The sequence below is a fragment of the Sinocyclocheilus anshuiensis genome, unplaced genomic scaffold (genome assembly GCF_001515605.1).
Source record: "Sinocyclocheilus anshuiensis isolate Anshui unplaced genomic scaffold, SAMN03320099.WGS_v1.1 scaffold112, whole genome shotgun sequence".
NCBI classification, from domain to species: Eukaryota; Metazoa; Chordata; class Actinopteri; order Cypriniformes; family Cyprinidae; genus Sinocyclocheilus; species Sinocyclocheilus anshuiensis.
In genome coordinates this window covers 1,816,636-1,839,936 of record NW_015557175.1, presented here as the reverse complement: position 1 = coordinate 1,839,936, position 23,301 = coordinate 1,816,636, and the positions used below count along the sequence as shown (strand labels likewise).

At 37.2% G+C, this 23,301-nt stretch overlaps 1 protein-coding gene across 1 annotated transcript; it reads left to right on the top strand.

The window, feature by feature from the left end:
- The first annotated feature begins 3,173 nt into the window (after positions 1-3,173).
- On the top strand, positions 3,174-22,454 carry LOC107678456 (rho-related BTB domain-containing protein 2-like). The gene is made up of 10 exons (XM_016473731.1): positions 3,174-3,428; positions 7,097-7,298; positions 7,491-7,594; positions 8,725-8,910; positions 11,639-12,591; positions 15,047-15,165; positions 16,578-16,728; positions 18,545-18,633; positions 20,878-20,983; positions 21,210-22,454. Exons 1-10 carry the CDS (start codon positions 3,367-3,369, stop codon positions 21,416-21,418), a joined length of 2,181 nt encoding a protein of 726 aa, XP_016329217.1. The 5' UTR covers positions 3,174-3,366; the 3' UTR covers positions 21,419-22,454.
- Positions 22,455-23,301: the final 847 nt, after the last annotated feature.

Genomic DNA, 23,301 nt, shown 5'->3' with positions numbered 1-23,301 from the left:
TTGTTTGTTGGGGGGGGGGGGGGGGGACTGGGATGGTAAAAATCATGGTTTACAGTGCAGTACCACAATTGGATTGCTTTTTACAGGTAAACAATGTTTAAACTAAATGAAAATAAACAGTACTGATACTGTAAATGAAAATACGGTAATAATACTGTAAATAAAATACAGTAAATACATTATTGTACCGTAAATGCAATTACAGTAATAATACTGTAAACATTTTTACAGTTAATTACTGGCATCCAGCTGCCAGTAAGTTACTGTACAATTTACAGCAACCTATTTACAGTGCCTCTACTGTATGTCTCTGTTTTGCAGGAGGATGCAGATTTGTCCTGATTTGTACCAGAATCTGTGGGAGGTCTTCAGTTGGTCTTGAGCCACTTCCAACCCCAAAACTTCTCTGTATCAAAAGTGCTTCTACTCCTTGTTCGCTCTCAAACAAATGCCCATTGAGAAGTATTTGTCTCTAGTCTCTGACAGTCAGCATCATCCATCAGTCCTTGTCTCCAGCAAGGGCAGGATTCCTCTTCATGAAAAAGAAGAATGGATCTTTGTGTCCCAGCATTGATTATCGTGGGCTGAATGAAATAATCATTAAGAACAGGTACCCTCTACTCTGTATGTCATCAGAGTTCGAGATCCTGCAGGGGGCAGGTTTTTCAAGTAGTTGGACCTGCACAACCCTTACTATCTGGTCCAGATTCGGGAGAGGGAGAGGGGCGTTACTGTCTTGAGGGGGTGGCTGTGCCAATTGTGGTGTGGAGCACAGCAACCTGCAATATATCCAGTTTGCTAAAAGGCTGAATTTCAGATGGGCTCATTGGGCACTGTTTTTCGGGCATTTCTGCTTTGTCCTTTCTTGCTGGCTGGGCTCTAAGAACAGTAAGCCTGAGATGTGCCTCCTGACACCGTCTTGCCTTTGGGCTGGGTCATCATCTGGAGCATCAAGGGTCGTGTGAAGAAAACCCTGACTGGAGTGAAGAAACAAGAGCGATGTCCGGTGGGCCACCTGTTATTTGTTCCTGATATGGTTTGCTGAGGTGGTTTGCCTTGGGAATGTTTATAATTGGTCACTTAAAGTATTTTTCTCTGATCTTATTGTGAAAAGAGGTGTAAATGCCCTCTGAAATGCTTTCAAGATGGATTTAAAAAATGTTTTGACAAAATATTAAATGTGCACTAAGCGATTTTTGAAAAACGCTTTTTAACCACAATGTCGGGCCGAGTCCTAAAACACACTTGCAGCCAATCAGCAGTAAGGGGTGTGTCTAGTAATGATAGGGAGAAGAGAATGCTCAGGACGGTTATTAGCAGATCGACTATAGATGGCGAGAGATGGCAGATAAAAAAAAAAGAGGAACATTTCGGAGGATCAAAACATTAAAAATAAGGGTTACGATCAGGCAAGAGGTAGGACCCACATAGATATCGGAGCAGCTTTCCAGCGGTGGAGAAACTCAAGGAGCAAGAAGGGAATTGGACGCTGAGGTTGCTTTTGTTTCTTCTTGATAAGTGAGTTAAGTTTATTTAGCTTTTTCACACAACTTTTCTGTGTTGGTTTTTTCTTGAATATACTGCGGCCGGCAGGCATTGCAGGTTCTGCCATTGTACGCGTAGGGCAGAGTTATCAAAATAGGGGCGAGGTCCTGTTGGGGTATGGGCGTGTTTGTTATGGTGCTTTCAAATATCAACATCGTTTGGCAAAAATCGCTTAGTGGACCTTTAAGTGATTTACTTTTTAGGCACAATATGTCTGTTCTTGCTCTATTTTGCAAATTGTTCCAAATAAAGCCACAGCAAAACCACTGAATGAATGACTGCCTGACTCATGATTTGCTGGTTTTAGTTTCAAATTGCATTACATTTTTTCCCAACACAATTTCATATTTTATTTGCAAAATGTATGTTACATCTGCATTGCAAAGATGATTTTGTTGATTCTGATTTCAATCATGACGTATCAAATACTGTTTACCTCTACTCCATTTCAATAAAGAATACCATCTCAACTGCCGTTTTATTTGTTTATGAAACTATTTATTTAGCACTTTTTATTTATAGCACATATTCAACATGTGCTTTTATGAACAGTGTACACAGTCTCAATTTTGTCATTGAATATTCAGTTTTATATGGAAATACTATGTCAGATTTCAGAAGTGAAATGGGATCCAAACAATTCAGGTTTACTTCATGATTGTTGTCATGTTATAAATATGCGAGCCCGGTCTCATGAAAATGCGTATAAATAGTACGCCAAATAAAAACGAAAACTCGTGGTATTGATACGCAAAAATGGACTTTGGCGTGCATATGATACGTTCGGTAGTTCATGTTTTAACATGTTCTGAAGCTTTTGGTTATAGCTATATTTTATTGTAGGCTATAGTGTCATATTTTGGTTATAGCTATATTTTATTGTAGGCTATAGTGCCATATTTTGGTTATAGCTATATTTTATTGGCTATTGTGTCATATTTTGGTTATAGCTATATTTTATTGTAGGCTATAGTGTCATATTTTGGTTATAGCTATATTTTATTGTAGGCTATAGTGCCATATTTTGGTTATAGCTATATTTTATTGGCTATTGTGTCATATTTTGGTTATAGCTATATTTTATTGTAGGCTATAGTGTCATATTTTGGTTATAGCTATATTTTATTGTAGGCTATAGTGCCATATTTTGGTTATAGCTATATTTTATTGGCTATTGTGTCATATTTTGGTTATAGCTATATTTTATTGTAGGCTATTGTGTCATATTTTGGTTATAGCTATATTTTATTATAGGCTATAGTGTCATATTTTGTGCTTAAAATCTCCACATGTATCAAATCTGGATTGTTTGATCAGGTAGTGCTTCATTTTAAACCTAGATTAGGCCTTTAGATTTAGGCTTAAAAATCGTAGGAAACACAAACATTACCTCATTATCCAGGGGTCACATTGTTAAAGAGAGATTGAATTTAGCCCTTGCTAAAGGAAGTGAAGAAGCAGTCTGTGTGTGTGTGTGTGTGTGTGTGTGTGTGTGTGTGTGTGTGTGTGTGTGTGTGTGACTACAGTGAATGAGAAGTACTGCTGTGTCTGTATGTGTGCAGTGAATGGCCAGTGCGGTGTTGCTGTGCCTGTGTTGTACAGTTCGTACGGTAAATGATGAGGAAACATTAAGAGCAGTCTGTCCGGCCCCGCTGCCTGACAGCCACAGCCGAAATTCAACGATTCATCCGATGGCGTTTGAGAAACAAAGATCAGTTTCACTCGTAAACGGTTTGGTTGGCGGCAGCGATTCCAAGCTGTGTATTCCCGATTCGAAAATGAAGTTGAGCTCCAGCTTTCCTCAGTCTCCAGCCACATCCGATGCATTTCTTCTGTCGCTTTCCCATATCGGCCGAGACGATGCAGCACTTCCCTGTGATGCGGTAAGAGCAGCCGCAGCCTGTGTGTGTCTCACTCTATTTACTTACTGCTTTATGAGGACATTAAGTCGCTGTTATTTATTAAGACTACACTTAAAGTGTCATTTCTCAAGGAGACATCAGCGGTTACATAATAGCCTGAAGTAAGGCAGGCAGAGGCGGTGAACACGCTTTATTTCATTCAGAAAATCCAATCGATGCTGCTTTCAAATTGTTCTTTCCCGTGAGAGTTATCAGAAATAAATGTCGTTTTACATGGCAGATATATAAGCTACTACTGTAAACGGGATAGACAAGATCATTCGTATATCATTCGAGCGTCCAAAAACAAATTATGCAATTTGTGTCAGTGTTTTAGTTAATTTGTCCATCACACATACACATAACCTGCTTTTATAAATAAACTGAATTAGCATATGTAAAATACATTTTAATTGGTAAAAATAAATACTATTACTTTATTTTAGTACATTTTAATATTTAATTTTATTTTATTTTATATTACAGTATTTTTGTATATTTAAATATTTCATTTTATGTATTTATGTATTTCTAATTGTATTATTTTTAAGTATTTTAATAATATCTAATAATTATAGCCTAACAATAATACATAATAAAATAAAATGTGTACATAAATATTAATAAAACGCAAATAAATAAATAAATAAATACAATTGTTCAAGTGACCACCCTTTGGAAGTTTAACTTTACTATCTTTACTAGCAAATAGGCCTATCGTAAATCATTAGGTAACAGTAGCTACTTTATAATATATCCCTTGAAAGGCGTAACGATTCAGATGCACTTTGAGTGAGAAGGACAGTTTTCATCGGTCATCGGACAGAGTTTAAGAAGATGCTCCTTCATTTTACGCTTTTACGCATTTACGTTTTGATTATTGGAATAACGCTGCATTAATAACGGGCTCATGGTAGGCCTACAGTAGTACAGGAGGAGTAAATTTCGTTTCCTTGGAAACCAAAGACTGTGCTGCTATACCAGCCACCTCCATTTTCAGGACACGAGGTAATAATACACCAGTGTCTGTTATATAACTTCATATTATTTATATTTATTTGAATACTTCTTAATGCAGTCTATCTATTTGCGAGCGACATAATCTAGAGCGTAGAATGCTTGTGCCAGCACTATTATGTATGGTGATTGCGGTATTTAGAGAAGGCATTAAAGCGGATTGAATCAATTGATTGAATCAATATTTCAGTCACGTGAGCGTGCATCATTGTAACTTGATAACTTTATCAGTTATCACTGAATGATGGGATGATTAACTGTCTTAATAACCCTGAGTGAAGGACTAATGCATCCATACTGATTATATATTGATTATATACCATATAGCTATGTTTATGTGACCATTATCTGATAATGTGTGGGGCTTTCAAGAATTAAAACAATAAAAGTTTAATGCAGCCTTATATTTTTTCTCCATATATTATATTCTGCCCTTAGAACCTGTCCTATTTATTTGTATTAGTATAGGCCTATGTCATTCATTCATTGAACAATACTTCATATACGAAAATATCTAGTCAGGCATATTTCGAACAAGAATCATTAGATGACATTGAAAGACTCTCTTTAAGGATCACAGTGAAACTAATTCATTGTCATTTTAAATCTTTGCCAATCTTTGCCACTATCCTTCCAACCAATAGGTTTTACCTATTTGTCAGCAATCATTTTTTAATCATTTAAAATATGATAAAATTTAGTATGAAGACTTTTTATGTTATATATTTTATAAATAATAATAATAAGTATTATTATTATTGATTGGTTTAGAGCAGGGGTGTCAAACTCATGCCCCGTCCACACAGAGACACGTTTAGCAGTAAACGCATACATTTTGTATTATAGGCCTATAGGCGTTTCGTCCACACGGATCCGGCGTTTTGGGAGAGTGAAACCGGGTCCCAGAGTGGATAAATCTGAAAATGCCGCCCTTGCGTTTTCGTGTGGAGAGCGAATCCGTATATTTTCTGAAACAATGACGTCATTAGCCCACGTCTCGCCCCCAGTCAGACACCGCTACGTCACGTAACAGCAACAAAAACATGAACAAACACTTAAAACTTAATTATGGATTTAAAGTGCACTTTTGTACTTTTCTTTTTTTTATTTTTAGTTTGAAAACACTACTAATACTCTTTATGTTAAAAACTGCACAGAATGGTGCATAAGTATACACATATTGGGATGCACCCTAGCTTAATGGTACACATCTCTTACAGGATGAATTTAGGGGGACAAAAACAACAATGGCAACATCTCATCCCAGCTGAACTTTATCATTAGCATCTGTTCCTCTGTTTTTGTGATCACCCAGCTAGTAACCCCATCAGCTTTTTAAAACCTCTGTGATGGTGACGCTGGTAACAGCTTTGGGCTTAATTAAAAATCCTATCACTCACTTATAGTTTACCTAAAACTGAAACTTCTGTCATCATTTACTAACCCTATATTATTCCAAACTATAACTTATTTCTTCTGTGAAAGACAAAACGTAATTTTTTTTAAGAATATCCTGTGCACTATTTTCAATGTAGGCCTATTGAATGTGAATGATGCTTTTTTACTTTTAAGGTTACATACTTAGTAACATACAGTAACTTACAAGGTTACTGTTTTTTTAAACACCTACTGTATGCCTATTGTGTTGCTGCAAGTGTTTAATTCATTTGCACAGAAGTTAAAAATTTAGTACACAACTGAAATGAAGCCCACTCAAGGGTGCAGTGTACCTTACCAATAGCTTTCAGTGCACTCAAACACACAGGCAGCTAACTTTAAAATGCTCTGAAGCCTCGTTAGTTGCCACTGGCATCAATACAGAGACAGTAGGGCTGTAGTTCCTTATTGATTTCATATGTTGCCATTCTGATTGCTCAACATGCTAAATCAGGTCGGTTTGAATCTCCGCAATTATAGAGATCACTTTTAGTGGGCTGAATGGAGGAAGTCAAGAAGTGAGAATAACTGAGAATTTGTTTATTAGATTGGAATTTTTTTATGTGCCAGGTTCTTAGAAATGTAATTTTTGTATTCCTGTTTTGGTTGATTTCAGGGAAAAATGCAATTTTCAAGAAATATATAAATGTAATGACTCTAATAATTCATGTGGTTTATCAAGTAAAAAGTAATAAAACATATTAACCTTGCACCTGCAGTACACATGAGTGTACACATATAATTTTCTTTTTAAATACTTACATTTTTTTTTATTATTTAAATGTTATGAAATTTAATTCTTAAACATAAGAATTAACACATGACATTTTTAAAAAATGTAACAATTTTTAAATTACAAAAATGTCCAAATTAAATCATTATAGAAATGTCATTGTATCTATGAACTGCTTTTTTGTTGTTGTTTGATTGATTGATTGATTGATTGATTGATTGATTGATTGATTGACAAAAAGGACCAAAAAAAAAAGAATAAGAAAAAAAAAACGTCACTGACCCGCTTATCAATGATAAAATAATCAACCAAAATTCACATCTACTGTATGCCTTTGTGCATCTGTGGTAGTTTTTTGGCAAGACATTATTTATATATTTTTCTAAATATTTAAAAGTTATTTTAAATATATGAATTAGCTATAAATATTTTTATATACTATATTTATTTGTGTGTGTATAAGGCATCATTTTATGGATTCTGACATGGATTATGAGAGGCCAAATGTGGAGACTATCAAGTGTGTGGTGGTTGGAGACAACGCAGTTGGAAAGACCCGGCTTATCTGTGCCCGGGCCTGTAATGCGACGCTAACACAGTACCAGCTACTTGCCACACATGTGCCCACTGTTTGGGCAATAGATCAGTACAGAGTCTGCCAGGAGGTGAGGAAAGCCTACTGTCATATTCTTATTCATAAAAAAAGTATATGAAACATGTGGATGTTTCTGGATGCATCTGGATGCCACTTTCTATAATTTCCCTGATTAATAATCTGATAAAATGTTAAAAAATGTGTTGTATGCGGTTTCTTGGGTAAATCTCCATGCATGTGATAGGTATGTCTCTCCGGCCAGGTTCTAGAAAGGTCCAGAGATGTGGTGGATGATGTCAGCGTGTCCTTGCGTCTCTGGGACACTTTTGGTGACCATCACAAGGACCGCAGATTTGCGTATGGCAGGTGAACTTGGATTACCTCTCTTCTTCACACTAGATTAATGCTGCGTCCCAATTTGCCTACGCCTTTAAAGTATGTACTCTTTTGGTGAAGAAAAAAGTACACACTTTTGAGTGTGTAGTAGAAGAGTAGGCACGTTTTGGGACATACTATCTCATCATACAATTGCATATTTAATGGACCACTCTGTCGCATAGTTACACACTCACTGTCACTGTAACCTGGCCTGTTAATCATCTTTTCACAGTTAACTTCCTCCATATTTCATTTCATTTAACTTCCTACTGTATTGGAGAGAAAAGTAGTATATTGATCTGCCAGCCGTGGGTCTTTCATGCAGATAACTCTTTTTGCATAATGATGCGTTTAAAAGTTAATGACTAAACAGATGTTTATAAAAGTTTACATTATTGTTGCAGATGAAATATAACACAGATAATATAAAAAGAAAAAAAAAAATATATATATATATATATATATTTTTTTTTTCTTCTTTTTTTACCAGGTTAAATGTTGATTAGTAGTAACTCAAACCCTTTTAGCTAAACCTCTCTACTTATCCATCGGTCGCACACATCCGCCATGTTTGTAGTTTAATTTTAATGTTTTTTATTTGTGTTTGTAGTTCTGAACCGAATCCTTCACCAAAGTGCAATGGATTGTGGGCAATATTAGCCATTACAGTGTGCATATATCCACATGTATATTTATACTAATTTATGAAAGATTAAGTATTTTTTTTAATTCTTCTTAATTTTTAATGTTGTCCTTTTCCCCATATTTTTTTCTATATTTTGTGAAGGTATTTACACCTGTAGTAGTAATGAAAAATGTTGGCGTAAAAAAAACAAACATAAAATCACAACATGATAATGAGTAAATACTGGATAAAACATTTTATGTGGAACATATATAAAAAATTACTTTAAATGTTTTTGAGCTTTGTACAACAGTACTTCCATTAAGATACTCATTTTTCCCCACAAACATGTCAAATTCCACAGAACTGTATCAGATTAAACCTTGCTCTCACAGATAAGCTTAAATTGTGCAGAAGTTAAATGTGACCCTAAAATGGTTACCAAGCAAAACCATTTTAACCAGTTAAAGAGTTGTGTCTGGTTTCTTAACAGGTCTGATGTGGTGGTGTTGTGTTTCTCCATTGCAAACCCGAACTCGCTCCACCATGTGAGGACAATGTGGTACCCTGAGATCAAGCATTTCTGTCCCAGAGCTCCTGTTATCCTAGTGGGCTGCCAGCTAGACCTGCGGTATGCTGACCTGGAGGCAGTGAACAGAGCTCGCCGCCCGCTGGCCAGGTAAATTACCACAGCAAATGCAACTATTGGAAGCCATTAATGCTAGAAATTTCACAGTTGTATGTTGCAAACCAGTGTTTCCCAACACGGTTCCTTGAGGTACCCCAACAGTACACATTCTGGATGTTTCCCTTATCTGACTCATCTGTTTCAGGTCTTGGAGTCTGTGCAATTGAGCTAATTAGTTGATTCAGGTGTGTTTGTTTAGAAGGAGATTGAAAATAGGTGTGTTCGACTTGAAGCGGCGCTGTGCAGACCGATCGTTGTATGACATCAAAGTACTGTGAGAGCTATAGAGAGCAGACGGCTCCTTATGCTTTCGAATTGCTCTAGCGGTACTTTGATGTCATACAGCGATTGGTCTGTACAGCGCTGCTTTTAGTCGAACACACCTAATGTGTTGGGGTGCCTTAAGGACCCGGGATGGGAAACACTGTTGTAAACATAAATTTTACTGTCTATGATATCTATAACATTATTTTAAAATAGTTCACTCAAAAAAATTATAAAAAATTCCAATTCTGTCATTATATACTTACCCTCATGTTGTACCCTCACCTTTTGCAATGTATCTTGACATGTCATATAAATAACACATGAATACGATTTGAGAGCAGTGGTGGTGGAGGATTTTCAGTGATTAATTACTAAAATTAGTCTGGTCCTCATGAAACTGCTATTATATAACTTATTTATGTGGTGCATGAGATATAAGGAATAATTTTTTGCTATTTTAACAGTGCTATCTTGTAATATTTGAAGCTCGCCAACACCTATGCCAGGGGTGTCCAATCCTGCTCCTGCATGAAGGGCCACTGTTCTGCAGAGCTTAGCTCCAATCCTAATTAAACACACCTGAACCAGCTAAGCAAGTATAGTATAAGCTTGTATATCAAGAGCAGGGACACGTTTGTGCTCTGCTCTTTTGTTTTGTGATTTAACCGGAATGAATAGATAGTCTCAGCAACATCATTAAGCGATAGATTGTGTGTGAAGTCACAAAAGAACACTAATAACATTGGCAACGAACATTCAGCATGATTTCAAAAACAACAGATTCAAGCGCCAGATTGAATCTTATTTAACAGAAAGGAATGACAGCTGGATATGTTTCATCAGCATTAGGTACATACATGCCTCAAGATGTTTCAAAAAAAGTGATGGGGACAATATCGACCCTGGTGATATTGAATGACTAGGGGTGTGCACAACTAGTCGAATATTCGATATGTAATTATTATTCGAAAAATAAAAACACTAATCAAATTTTACTATGTTTTGCTTTGCTGGACGTAAATGCAGGGAATCCATGATAAATCCTAAGCACGCAAACTAAAAGTCAGTTATAACTAAATGCACTGGGTGGCGCTGTGGAGCGTGTTAACAAGTTGATTGTATTTGATCACAGAATGTCGTCATCTGCCTCGCAAAGTTTGGATTTACTTTGATCTAAATGATCTTACTAAATGATCTGATCCTAAGCACGCAAACTAAAAGTCAGTTATAACTAAATGCACTGGGTGGCGCTGTGGAGCGTGTTAACAAGTTGATTGTATTTGATCACAGAATGTCGTCATCTGCCTCGCAAAGTTTGGAATTACTTTTGATCAAATGAATCAGTGAAACTGAGTTATCATAATATCACCACCACAATGAGAAATCACATGAACACTAGTCAACTGAGGAAAGACAGCTGTCCATCACTGTATTCACGACTGCAGATAAGCGCAGATGTACCCCGAGTGAGCCGAGGAGAGAGCTTATATGATAGCCAAATGATCTTGAGACATATGCTTCCTTTAAATTTCCTTGAGGGAGAGTTTAAGAACAGAAAACACAAAGCGCTGTAAGAAACTTTGCTTAGCACACCGTTATCTTTGTGTCTCTAGAATGTCTGTCTGCACGCGTTCTTATTGTTATCAGACTGAGGAGCCAACTTTTACCCGAGCATGTGGATGTTATTGTTTTTCTCAACATTAACATGTGAAACAATATAACAACTGTCTCCAGTGTCAGTATGTACGTTCTGTACTGTAATTGGCACGGTCTGCTTTATTTTTTCTGTTTGCTTTGCTTGAGCTTGAATGCTTTTTTTTTTTGGTGTGTGTGTGTATATATATTGAGATATAACATAACGTTGTTGTAGAACATTTTTGTGTACAATGCCTAATCATACGTTTGTTCAGAAATGGTGACAAAAACTTGATTATTAAAAAAATAATGTCTTTCTCATTAAACATAATTGAAATAAATTTATATTTGTTTTTTTTTTATGAGCCCAAATATTCAAATACAATATTTTTGAAAAATTCTCATCCTTAAATGACACATTTATGCTGCCCTTCAGAAATCAATGAGATAAAGGTAACTCAGTAGACAGGATATAACAGATAGTAGGATTTGGACGTGCCTTGTTGCATTTCTACCTCAGAATGCGCAGGCATTTTTCAGCTTTTGGACGCAGTAATTAGAAACTTCCAGACAGGTTTGTTGAAGCTGGTTGGAGCTAAACTCTGCAAGACGTTGGCTTTCCAGGAGCAGGAATGGACACCCCTGGTCTTTGCCCATTCACTTTCCTTGTATGGTAAAGAGTAAGTCTTTTGGTTTTCCACAAAAGAAAGGAAATCATGCAGGTTTGTAACGACATGAGGGTGAGTAAATGATGACTGAATGGTCATTTTTGGGGATAGCTAATTCTTTAGTATCATGCTGTTTTTTTTTGTTTCAGACCCATTAAATCCAATGAGATATTGGCGCCAGAGAAAGGCCGTGAGGTGGCTAAAGAACTAGGCATCCCTTATTATGAGACCAGCATAGTTGCTCAGTTCGGGGTTAAGGATGTTTTCGACAATGCTATCCGTGCAGCCCTCATTTCTCGTCGTCATCTGCAGTTCTGGAAGTCTCATTTACGAAACGTTCAAAGGCCACTTCTCCAAGCCCCCTTCCTTCCCCCTAAGCCCCCTCCACCCATTATAACCGTTCCCGCCCCTCCCACTAACATAGAAGAGCACCCTAGACGCTTGTTGGAGGACCCGTTCTGTGCCGACGTCATCTTAGTCCTTCAGGAACGGCAGAGGATCTTCGCTCACCGCATCTACCTTGCCACATCTTCCTCCAAGTTCTACGACCTCTTCTTGACTGAACCTCGGGGCCCTGAGGAGACCGAACGGGAGCGAGAACGACCCCGAGGGCCACCGATTTCTGGCCGCGATTTGCTGATGCGCGCAGCTAGTTTTGACGTTTGTGAAAGTAACGGTGACAAAGATAGAGCAAACTTGCGTGCCTGTACCAGTGATGGAACTCTAAAAGGTGACGAAGATCATCGTGGTCGTCTGCTCCCTGCCTTGAGTCGTGCTTTTATTAGCATCCAAGAAGAAATGGTGGATGACCCCGTCACCATCAACCTTAGAAAAATGACTGTTGTGCACATGGACCCTTCAATGCAGCCCGGTCCATTCCGATCTGTGTTGCGGTACCTGTATACAGGGAAACTAGACGAGCGGGAGAAGGAGCTAATGCAGGTTGCCCACATCGCAGAGCTGCTGGAAGTGTTTGACCTGCGTATGATGGTGGCTAACATCCTGAACGATGAGGCCTTCATGAATCAGGAGATCTCCAAGGCCTTTCACGTGAGACGCACCAATCGAGTGAAAGAATGTCTGGCAAAAGGGACCTTCTCTGGTGAGAGGCATGTGAACTGTATGTTTTCTTGGTACTGTAGTTATTAGGGATGGGCCAGGATGATAGTCAAGTCAACCAAAAAGCAACTAGTTGGTAAATGAGGTGGACTAGGGCTTTTATCTAGTTTGCCATGCCTGCTTTTACATTAAATGAACTGTCTTTAAGAGTAAATTTCAAGACTGTTGAAAAATGGAATTGCTTTGAAATTGGTGAAAAGTTTAGAGGCCATTATTTCAACCAAACAACTATTCAGAATACCTAAATGAAATGTTGCCATTCAAAAAGTTACATGAAATAAGTCAAATACATTAAAAATCTAGTTAGATGGAATGCTTTCACACTGTTTTTCTAGACAGTGTTCTTTCAATGATATAAAAAAAATATTTAATAATTTTCATTTATATGCGGCAAAATGACATATCTTCTATAAAACCTTCTGTATATGAAAAATAGGAGTAACAATTTTAAGCAATACCACACAGATATCTCACAAACATTTTTGGGTGATCTTGAGTAATACAAACAAATTGCTGAATCAGGGTTTTGAATTAAAGGGGTCCTATTATGCTTTTTCACTTTTTTTAATTTGAGTCAGTGTGTAGTGCGTATATTTGGTGCTGCACATTTTACTGAGGACAGCTTCCACAACACGAGTGAGTAACAGTGCCGGATTCCCAAAAGCTTTTGTTGAAAGACGGAGCAAGGGGCGTGGCAGTACTGAAACACCGTCTAAGCTGTTCGCCAGTCACAACGCACTGGGACAGCTAACCAATCACAACACATTTTGTTTTTCGGAAGGCGGACCTTCATCAAAGCCAGAACTAATCGAGCCGTTTGTGCCAGGCTGGGAAGAAAGGTATTTTAATAATGTAAATTATGTGAAAACTAATGCGTTTTTCGAACCACCAAGCATGAGATCATGTTCTAGTACACCCCCAAATCAAAATCAAGACTTTGTAAAAGAGCATAATAGGACCCCTTTAAGTCATTGAAAAGGACAGTTTGAAGTGATTTGCGGAAAAAAAAAGAATAAAACACTTTAGGAAATAAAAACTCTAGGAAACCTAATGGCGAGTTAAAATTTTGCAATATTCAAGATGCTGCAAAATGATCACAGATATATAATGAATATTCAATATATCACCCAGTCTTAAAAATCTGTAGGTCTCTGTTTGTTTGTGAGAACTGTGATTAGCATTGTGCATTATGTTATTACTGTTAGTATAATGGAGGACAGTTTTGACATCCTTGTTACCGAGCTGCCTCCCATGCAGACGCCTGTTCAAATCCCACTTGGAGTGGTGTGAGTAGACCTGGAAGGGCTATATTGGTGCCGTGACCCGGATGGGAGTGAGGTTTGGGGGGTGAATGTAATGGAGGCCAGCTAGTAAGAGCTGTGTGAATAAACCTCACTCCACTCCACGCGCACTAGTGACTGATGCTAGGAGCTTAAGTCTTTAGGGTCCTTGTTAGCATGCCTACCTCCCATTCCTGAGATGTACGAATAGAACTGGAGATGTTACATTACCTTATTTATTTGTTGTATTTCTGTCAGTTACACTAACTGTGCCTAGCATTCAGACAACTGATGGGACTAATTTAGCTGTCCTTTCGTCCTTTTTCCTGTAAATGTCCCTATTTGTCACCCCAACCTTTCTGTGTTGTGTAGAATAATAGTGTCAGCTGTATATTGAAAAGCAAACTTCTGCGTTTTTGGTATTTGCACATGCTGGGTGTACAGTGTACCTCCTAGCAGAAGGTTGCCCAGCATTATTTACAGTATAACCAAAGCAATTTTTTTCTCAAATGTGAGATGTGCTCAAGCAGAATGTCCCTTCAAGCTATTTTCCCCTCTACTTCAGCTCTCAGCTCAATTATTCGCCCCCAGAGAGAAAAAACAAGCCTGCATATTTTGTCAGCTGGATTTCGGTTTCATAATAAGTGCTCTTCTGGTAGTGAGAACCGGTGCGGCTGTATTGTGTTTTTCAGCACTCTTAGGGTTTGGAGGACATCAAGCTGTCTTGCAATGCTGACCGAGCTTTTTCCTCTCCAAACATAAACTGAGCATTTCTATTTATTTATCCTTCACTCTAGCACTATGATTGAGCTTTAGTGGAATGTAATATTGAGCCTGTCACAAAGTGCCTTTTAAGTTGTCAAGATGATATTGTCCAATATTGTCTGAATTTAAGATTGGACCATGTCCACATAACAATAGTGGTAGTTCCCCTTGTGTCCGTTTCAGATCTACTGTAACAAGGGATGATTTTAGTTAACTTCAGTAAAATATTATAGTAAATATTGTCAACAGTAAGTGTTCACTTCATTTCAGCATCAGAATCGCTATGTATGCTGATTTACCAGAGAGTGGAGAATGTTTATATGAGATAGATGTGATATATCATTATAATAGTGATTTGAAAAGCTACAGAAGATTGTCTGTTCTTTGCTGCAGATGTGGTGTTCAGATTGGATGATGGCACTATTATGGCCCATAAACCACTGCTCATCTCAAGCTGTGATTGGATGGCAGCCATGTTTGGTGGACCATTTGTGGAGAGTTGTACAAAAGAGGTACAGTGCACTCACATTAAGACTAAACCAGTACCACTGGGAACACTGAGCTTTTAAAGATGACATTTGTGGTGTATATTTTAATGGTAACACTGTTATATTGAAATTGAAAAAGAATAGGCAGAGACAAAAAAAGGAAGAGGTGATTTAATTTTGTACTATCTGAAGCAAGTAGTGTTGATGGGACATTTAAGTGATGTTGAAACGGGGTTATTATAGTTAACTAAAACTAAAGCAATAAGAAACCTGAAATAAAATAAAACTGGTGAGTTTCCACAAAATTTGAAAACAGCTGTGGTGACCCCAGTTTTTAAGTCTTGAGAGACTGATGAGGTGTGTAATTATAGACCCATCTCAATTATCCCAGCAATTTCCACAGTTTTAGAAAAGTTAATGGCTGAACAATGGATTAATTACTTGGGGGGGGGAGTACTTTGGATTTCAGCCAAAGTATTCAATAGAAATGGCTATTTGTCATTTTATAGATCGCATGAAAAGTAGTTTGGATCAAGGAAAAGTAGTGGGAGCAGTATTTTTAGTCTTTAAAAAGGCTTTTGATACTGTGAATCATGAAGTACTCATAAATAAATTGAAACAAATTAACTCTTCTCAACAAGCTCTAAACTGGTTCATATCATACCTGGGTTGTAGACAGCAATCTGTTAAAATTTGTGGTGTGAAGTCATCACTTCAAAAATGCAAAATAGGTGTACCACAAGGTTCAATATTGGGTCCTTTGCTTTTTTGTTTATGTATAGGCTAAATGATTTACCTGAAAATTGAAAGAAGGTTAGTTGTCAAATGTATGCAGATGACACAATTATTTATGTAAGGCTGCAGGATAACTGTTTAACTTTAAATAACAAAATGGTTTCAATGTGTTTTTCACTAAAGAACAAAGTGCTGGATGTATTTATCAAAATTGACCAAAAGGAGATCAAGGAAGTGAGTGAATTTACATATTTAGGTGTCATTGTAGAAATAAATAAACAAAGGAAAATAATAAGGTGAAATAAATATATTTTTAGATTTTGCACAATTTCTAGGGCACTAATCAAATACTGTATGTAGTTTTGTGTTATTGATCATGTGATGGTCAGATGATTTTGCTTCCATTGAAGCTTAAGATGCACTTTGGATTATGTTTAAGAATGTAAACATAAGGTTTTATACAAACTTGTCAATTTCATGCAGCTTGATACTTAGACATTGAAAAGATGGAGTGCTTATGCAATAATTTTGGACCCCATTATAATTAAAAATGTTGACAAATTATCTACAGAATGCTCAAAGTTGGACTTTACTAATGAACACAGCAGATTCTAATCATACTGTTCTTGCATGGTACTGTAAAACTGAGTTTTTATTCCCCTCAAAAAAGCAGTTTTGAGATTGTTGCCATGTTTTGTCAGGTGCTGTTTCCAAACACTACACGGAGCTGCATGCGTGCTGTGCTGGAGTATCTCTATACTGGCTGCTTCTGCTCTCGCCCAGATCTGGATGCCATGGAACTCATTGTACTTGCAAACCGTCTCTGTCTTCCTCACCTGGTAGCGCTTACAGGTACACAAACATACCTGCACACACACTGTTATTGCTGAGACCATAATGCACATAACAGTCTGATCTCCGCAGGCAACCAAATCCAGTGTTGAGGAGTGAGACAGTGACTGAAAATAACACTATGTCCTTTTGTACTAAAATATAATGTCATTTCAGACTGCAAATTACAGTGATTTTTTACCATGTTTAAAGGGTGTTTTTAGGCATGATGTGAAGCCAATTCGGACATTGACTGGCTTTTCTCTATGGCCTATCTGTAACATATATGCATCTACATTTGCCAGACAATTTCAGATGTCTTTCAAAAAGTGACATACATTGCATTAAAGGTACACATTTATTAAGTTCATGCATTTTAACAGATCTCGTTCAAAGCCGCTTATAATAAGTGGACATGGCAACACTGGCAATCCAGAGCATGATTCACTGCTCTGCTGAAGATCAAGAGATCATTATGAAAAATATGTTCAAGGGTTTATTTTATTGAACAAACTGCGTAATATGATAATCTTCCTTTGTAGCTCAAACAGCACAGTGTGACACTAACAACGGCAAGGTCTTGGGTTCAGATCCCAGGAAATGCATAAATTAAAAAAATAATAATATTTTGAATGCAGTGTAAATCGCTTTGGATAAAAGTGCCTGCCAAATATTTAATATAAACATTTGAACAAATGAATAATATGATATATAAGAGTTATTGCTAACATTTTGTAATAAGGACCCATTAGTTAACAAGCATTAAGAAAAATGTAACTAACAATGAGTTAGCTATTAATCTTTGTTAATGTTATTTAATAATGGAACAGCTGCAGGCACCTATTTAATCCCTTAAAACTCATCTTTGATAATCAGTATAGCATACAATATTTAAAACTTTTTTCCTGTGAAAATAATGTTCATGCCTTAAATGACTTGACTATAACTCTACACCCTTACCTCAGTATATGCGAACCTATTGAATATGCAAATTAGTCCCCGGCTCCACTGAAATCACATGTAAAAGTAAAAGCTACACAATGGCAAGTGGCAATACTGGATTAATTCAGCCGTATATGTTTAAACCAGAAACTGACTGCATTTTATGTATGACTCTCTAATGTTGAACATGTAACAGTAATTGATATCATTAGCCTTTGTCTTGACCACATTATCAAACAGCTAATAATGTGTTGCTAATGTTACACAAACCATGTTCCTGTTCCCCATCTGAGACAGTTAAAAACCAAAAAACAACATCATTCCATAGAAACGTTTGTGAAAAGCCCGGCAAGATGACGGGATTGAGTGGTGCAGGTATGACATCAGAACCCAGAAGACTAATTCGCTGCTGGTTCCGAGATTTTCCTATGGGGTTTTATGATTTTTTTTTTCGTCCCAATTTATGAGTAAAATAAAGCCTTTGGTAAACATAACTTGATGATACTTTGACGTTTTGTTCTAAAGCGTAAACGGCACACACCCATACCGAAAACGTGAATTTTAAAGCAATTTGTTTATTGTTTTAAACTTGATAAGACGGTTTGGGATATCAGTGTGTGCAATTTATGTTGTAGGACAAAACGTCAAATTTTTTCAAGTTATGTTGACCACAGGCTTTTCTCAATGGTGTTGACTGATGAATTTCGACATGGCTTAAACATTAAAACACCAGACAGACATGTAAACAACATTAAATACTTGATTCTTTCTCTAATGTTAACAAATGGAACCTTATTGTAAAATGTTAACAGTTCATTTATTAACAAAGAATGCAAACCAACACATAATTGTGACATATTCTGTTGTTTTTATGAGTGTTGTGTGTCTGTCCTAGAGCTGTACACTGTGAAAGTACTGACAGAAGCTGCCATGATGGGAGCTGATATAGATGGAGATGTTCTGCTCTATCTGGACATGGCCCAGGTAAACATACCATTGACAGACAGAATGAAAATGCACCCATGTCAAATTAAATCCTATCTCCTTTGCACCCCCAAAGATGACTGTTTGTAAAGCATGATCCAAACCTTTCACATTATCCTGTGGTAGTAGCTGTTAGTATTGTCATGATGCCAACATTTTGACTTCGATATGATACCTGACTAAAATATCTCGATACTACTACTGAACCACTACTACGACAAAAACATAAAACAACAGGAAAAGTAATTGAATAATAGATGATTCAAATGGAGCTTATAGTTATTTAAAAAATTGAAATCTTTCACTTGACCAGTGTGTGCCTGCTCTGCTTTTTGAGCATTTCATCCCCCTTTAAAAAAAATAAATAATAAAAATCAGATGGCAGTACCACTACACAGGACTATAGTGAGCAACTACCAAACCTACAAGTATGTATCTTTGCAACATTGGTAAGCTAGCTAAAAGCATAAAGCCAACTTAGACGGTTATTATTGACCTCATTTGCCCCATCAAACTGGGAAAAAGTGAAAAAGTTAATGTGTAACAAAATAAACACACTCTTTTGACTTATATTTAAGGGCATGAGCTAGGGGTGGGAAATATTACCAACATTTTATTTCACGATATGAGAAATATTATTCCAAGATAACAATTTATATCATGACATAGTCATTTTTTATTTTATTTTATCTTTGTTATTATTAATAAGAACATAGATGCAAGTAACAAACAAAAGGACAAATACAATAAAACAAAGACACAAATGAAATAAACTTGTTTTTGGTAAAGTATGTCTATTTAACAGTAGCATTCAAGCAAGAGATAATATAGAAATTAAATAAAGTGATCAACATGTAAAAATAAAGCACTGCATAGTCTTAACTGTATGAATTAAATATACATTGATCCTTATTAAAGCTAGTCAGTCAACATAAGTGAGTGATTTTTCTTTATCTTTTGCTGTTTGATTAACCTTGTCAGTCTTATGCACACCCCTTCAAGTAAAGTGTTACCCATTATAGATATAGACAGCAACAGGAATATTACCCTGCTGTCACTTTAAGAGCTGCCCGGATCCAGTTTATTGATACACACACGTTTTCTTTCTCAGCTGTTTAAGTCATAAGACAAGATTGTAATTTTATCATAATTGTGTGTGTATTTGACTGTTGAAGTACAATAACTCGTGAAAGAGATCTGAATTCTCGATCGCATGCTGTCTGTAAGAGAGGCAGCTTTCCATGCACGCGTCGGGTGTGTGATAGTGCGCGAGTATTGCATGAGTTCTTTTTAAGGTTTAATGCACTTAATAACTACTTTTAACATCAAGCACGTCCCACGCTTTATTTTCTAATTCATGCATGTTTCTTATCCTTATTTAAACTGTCAGTAAGTTTAAGCAGTCCTGCGCTGCACGGATATATAAAGTTTGGCACGACTACTGTGCATGCAGGGAGTGGAGCAGAGTGCTGAACACACACTGTCCTGCTGTCACACGTCGACGCAACTCAGGAAATACAGCTCTTAATAAAATTCATTTTTAAAATACCGTTACTAGTAAAATGCGGAATTTTACCGTTTTTTTTTTAAACAGGGTATCAAGATACCTTTTTAGTACTGTGCAACACTAGTAGCTGTATATAAAATATATTTAACAAGATATTAAATTGACTTTGAACTTAAAACCAATTTAGAGTGCACTGACAAAAGCAGATAGATGGCTACAGAGTTTTGTCAGATCAGTCTGTTACCCCTGTCATCCGGCATCCGTTGATGTTGGTCGGCGCTTGTTTTCACCAACTGAACATGTTGAATCTGCGTTTATTGGGGGAAGTGACATGCTGTAATCTGGTGACTGTCGGAGTTGGTCTGCGTCTGTCGGTGCCGGTGTAGATCTATCTATCTATCTATCTATCTATCTATCTATCTATCTTTAACATATATGAAGCATTTTGATATATTTAGGTTAGGGATTGTTTTTGTTTGCTGTTTTTTCTTGCAGGATCTGGCAACACAAATGAGTCAAGGCTCGTACCTTTTTGCCTGCTTTCTTGAACTGCACATACAGAAGAGACACAACTCTCATACACGTTTAAATATGTCATTAACAACTAGTTGTTCAGTTTGGTTCTGTACACACTGCAACCAAATAGACTAGTTGTTTTGGAGTCTAGGAGGGGAAGCATCTCAAAATGTCTGATTTTCTCTATAGTGTTTTTTCATCTGTGTGATTGTTCCCATTAGTTCCACTGTGCTCATCAGTTGACTGACTGGTGCCTCCATCACATCTGCACCAACTACAACAGAGTCTGTCGCAAATTCCCTCGTGACATGAAGGCCAAATCTACAGGTAATCCAACAGCCATCAGATCAGTATAACTGCCAACACTTCAATATTTATTTTAGCTTCAAAATTAATATTGAGAAATGACAGTCTATAAAACTGAGACTTGATTTATTTTGTTGTCACTTAAAAAATGAATACAGTGTGGCAGACACCCCTAACCTAACAGTTATCTCAGTATTGAAATGATTTCTGCATTAAGCTAGTGTCATGGTCTCATTCTATCCTGCAGAAAACCTGGAGCACTTTGAGAAACATCGCTGGCCTCCGGTGTGGTATCTGAAGGAAGAAGATCACTACCAGCGGGCACGCAAGGAGCGTGAGAAGGAAGATTACCTGTACCAAAAGCGTCAGTGTAAACGCAAGTGGCTCTTCTGGAATCTACCGTCTTCACCGTCCTCCAGTTCTCCGTCTTCTCCTGGTTCCTCTGCAGTCATCTGATTGGCTCTCAGGGTGCACGACCCACCAAACAGCCCTAAATGTGGGATATAAACACACAACAAGGAATGATAGCCTTTTTCAACTCTATAAGATTACCTATTCACATTTTCTGTTAAGCAAAATGCTCAAGCCCTGCTTTTAGCTGCTGAAGAACAAGCAAAAATGAAACAGGATAGAGAACATAAGTAAAAGCAACACAAGGCTTTGACTAAAAGCACATTGTTGAGTCTTTCTACTTTACTGGTTGGATTTTTCATCAAATCACGTCAGCTTTGACGTCCTCCTGTGACATAATTTCCTGCGGTGGTAGACTGCTGCTCAATTTGCTGTTTAAAGACAATCTTCGCTCAGCATCGGTTCCCCAAACATAACCATATCTTCATCTGTATAGAAAAATACATGGCAGGACTGCACATATTCATAACTTGAAATCCTAATAAGTGCTTTTCAGCTCTAAAGGACGAGAACACAGGAACGTTTTAGAGCAACCAGCAAACACGAATTCCTCATTGTTTTCGTAATCTACAATCAAACCACCTCAACAGACCGACGTTCTCAACATTCAAATGGTGTCCACCGTTCAACATCTAAAGGTATTATTAATATGACATTTAAAGGTTGGTGGTTCATGGACGGCCGCGTGTGGACGTGACTCCACAGAACCAGATCAGTCCATAGCCATGTTGTGGTTCAGTGTGAGTTAAGCTCCGTTGATAACATCTGGCATAAAGTTGCTTAACACAGAAAATGATAATCGTTGGTACTTTAAGGCATTTACAATGGAAATATACAGGGCCAGGAAATAAACATTAAAAATGCACACTACAGACAAAGTACAAGACTTAAAGTTGCAGTGAAGTAGCAACAGATATTTTCTTCTGTATTGAGACACATCTGAGTGAAACGGATTACTGAAAAAAAGAAAAAAAAAGTAGGGCAGGGTTCTAGGGTCTAGGCATTGGCTCTTAATTGGATGGAGGCAAATATTAATGACGATGTTGCAGCAGTAAATCTTACACTACAATAAAAAAGAGCCTTGACTCATTTGTGTTGCCAGATCCTGCAAGAAAAAACAGCAAACAAAAACAATCCAAAACCTAAATAAATTAAAATGCTTTATATATGTTAAAGATAGATAGATAGATAGATAGATAGATAGATAGATAGATAGATCACTCACTGGAATATTCCACTCGCTGGAATATTCCACTCGCTGGAAAATTGTTGATAATTCCAAACCAGAAGCTCATCCATCTAGAAAAGTTGTTAAATCACCACAAAAATAAAAATTGTCTATTAACTGCTCATGCAAGTTCTTCAATAATGAGCTTCACATTTCTTCACTTTTACTTCCTTACAAATGTGATACTTTAAGTGCCAGTTTTGCTTAAAATACCAAACTACAAGTCACATTTACCAAGTACAAGTTTTTTTTCCCCAAAAGAAATTAATATTTTTAATCAGCATGGATGCATTAAATTGATCAAAAGTGACAGTAAAATACATTTATAATGTTCCAAAATATTTCTATTTTAAATAAAATGTCAGGCCCTTTCTTTAAGAACATGCTTCACAACTCCTTGTTCAAGCTCTTGTTCTGTCCAGGCTGGACTATTGCAATGCTCTCATGGCAGGTCTTCCAGCCACTTCAATCAAACCTCTACAAAGTCGTGGCCTAATGGTTAGAGAGTCGGACTCGTAACCCAAAGGTTGCGAGTTCAAGTCTCAAGTCCGGCAGGAATTATAGGTGGGGGGAGTGAATGTACAGCGCTCTTTTCCACCTTCAATACCACGACTGAGGTGCCCTTGATCAAGGCACCGAACCTCCAACTGCTCCCCGGGCGCCGCAGCATAAATGGCTGCCCACTGCTCCGGGTGTGTGT

Bases quoted from the DNA above. Each gene is read 5' to 3' on its own strand.
- LOC107678456 (XM_016473731.1), top strand. From the start codon at position 3,367: ATGCATTTCTTCTGTCGCTTTCCCATATCGGCCGAGACGATGCAGCAC. The intron at 18,634-20,877 runs GTAAACATACCA...TGTTCCCATTAG, and splicing joins TCTATCTGGACATGGCCCAG to TTCCACTGTGCTCATCAGTT. The intron at 20,984-21,209 runs GTAATCCAACAG...TCTATCCTGCAG, and splicing joins CATGAAGGCCAAATCTACAG to AAAACCTGGAGCACTTTGAG.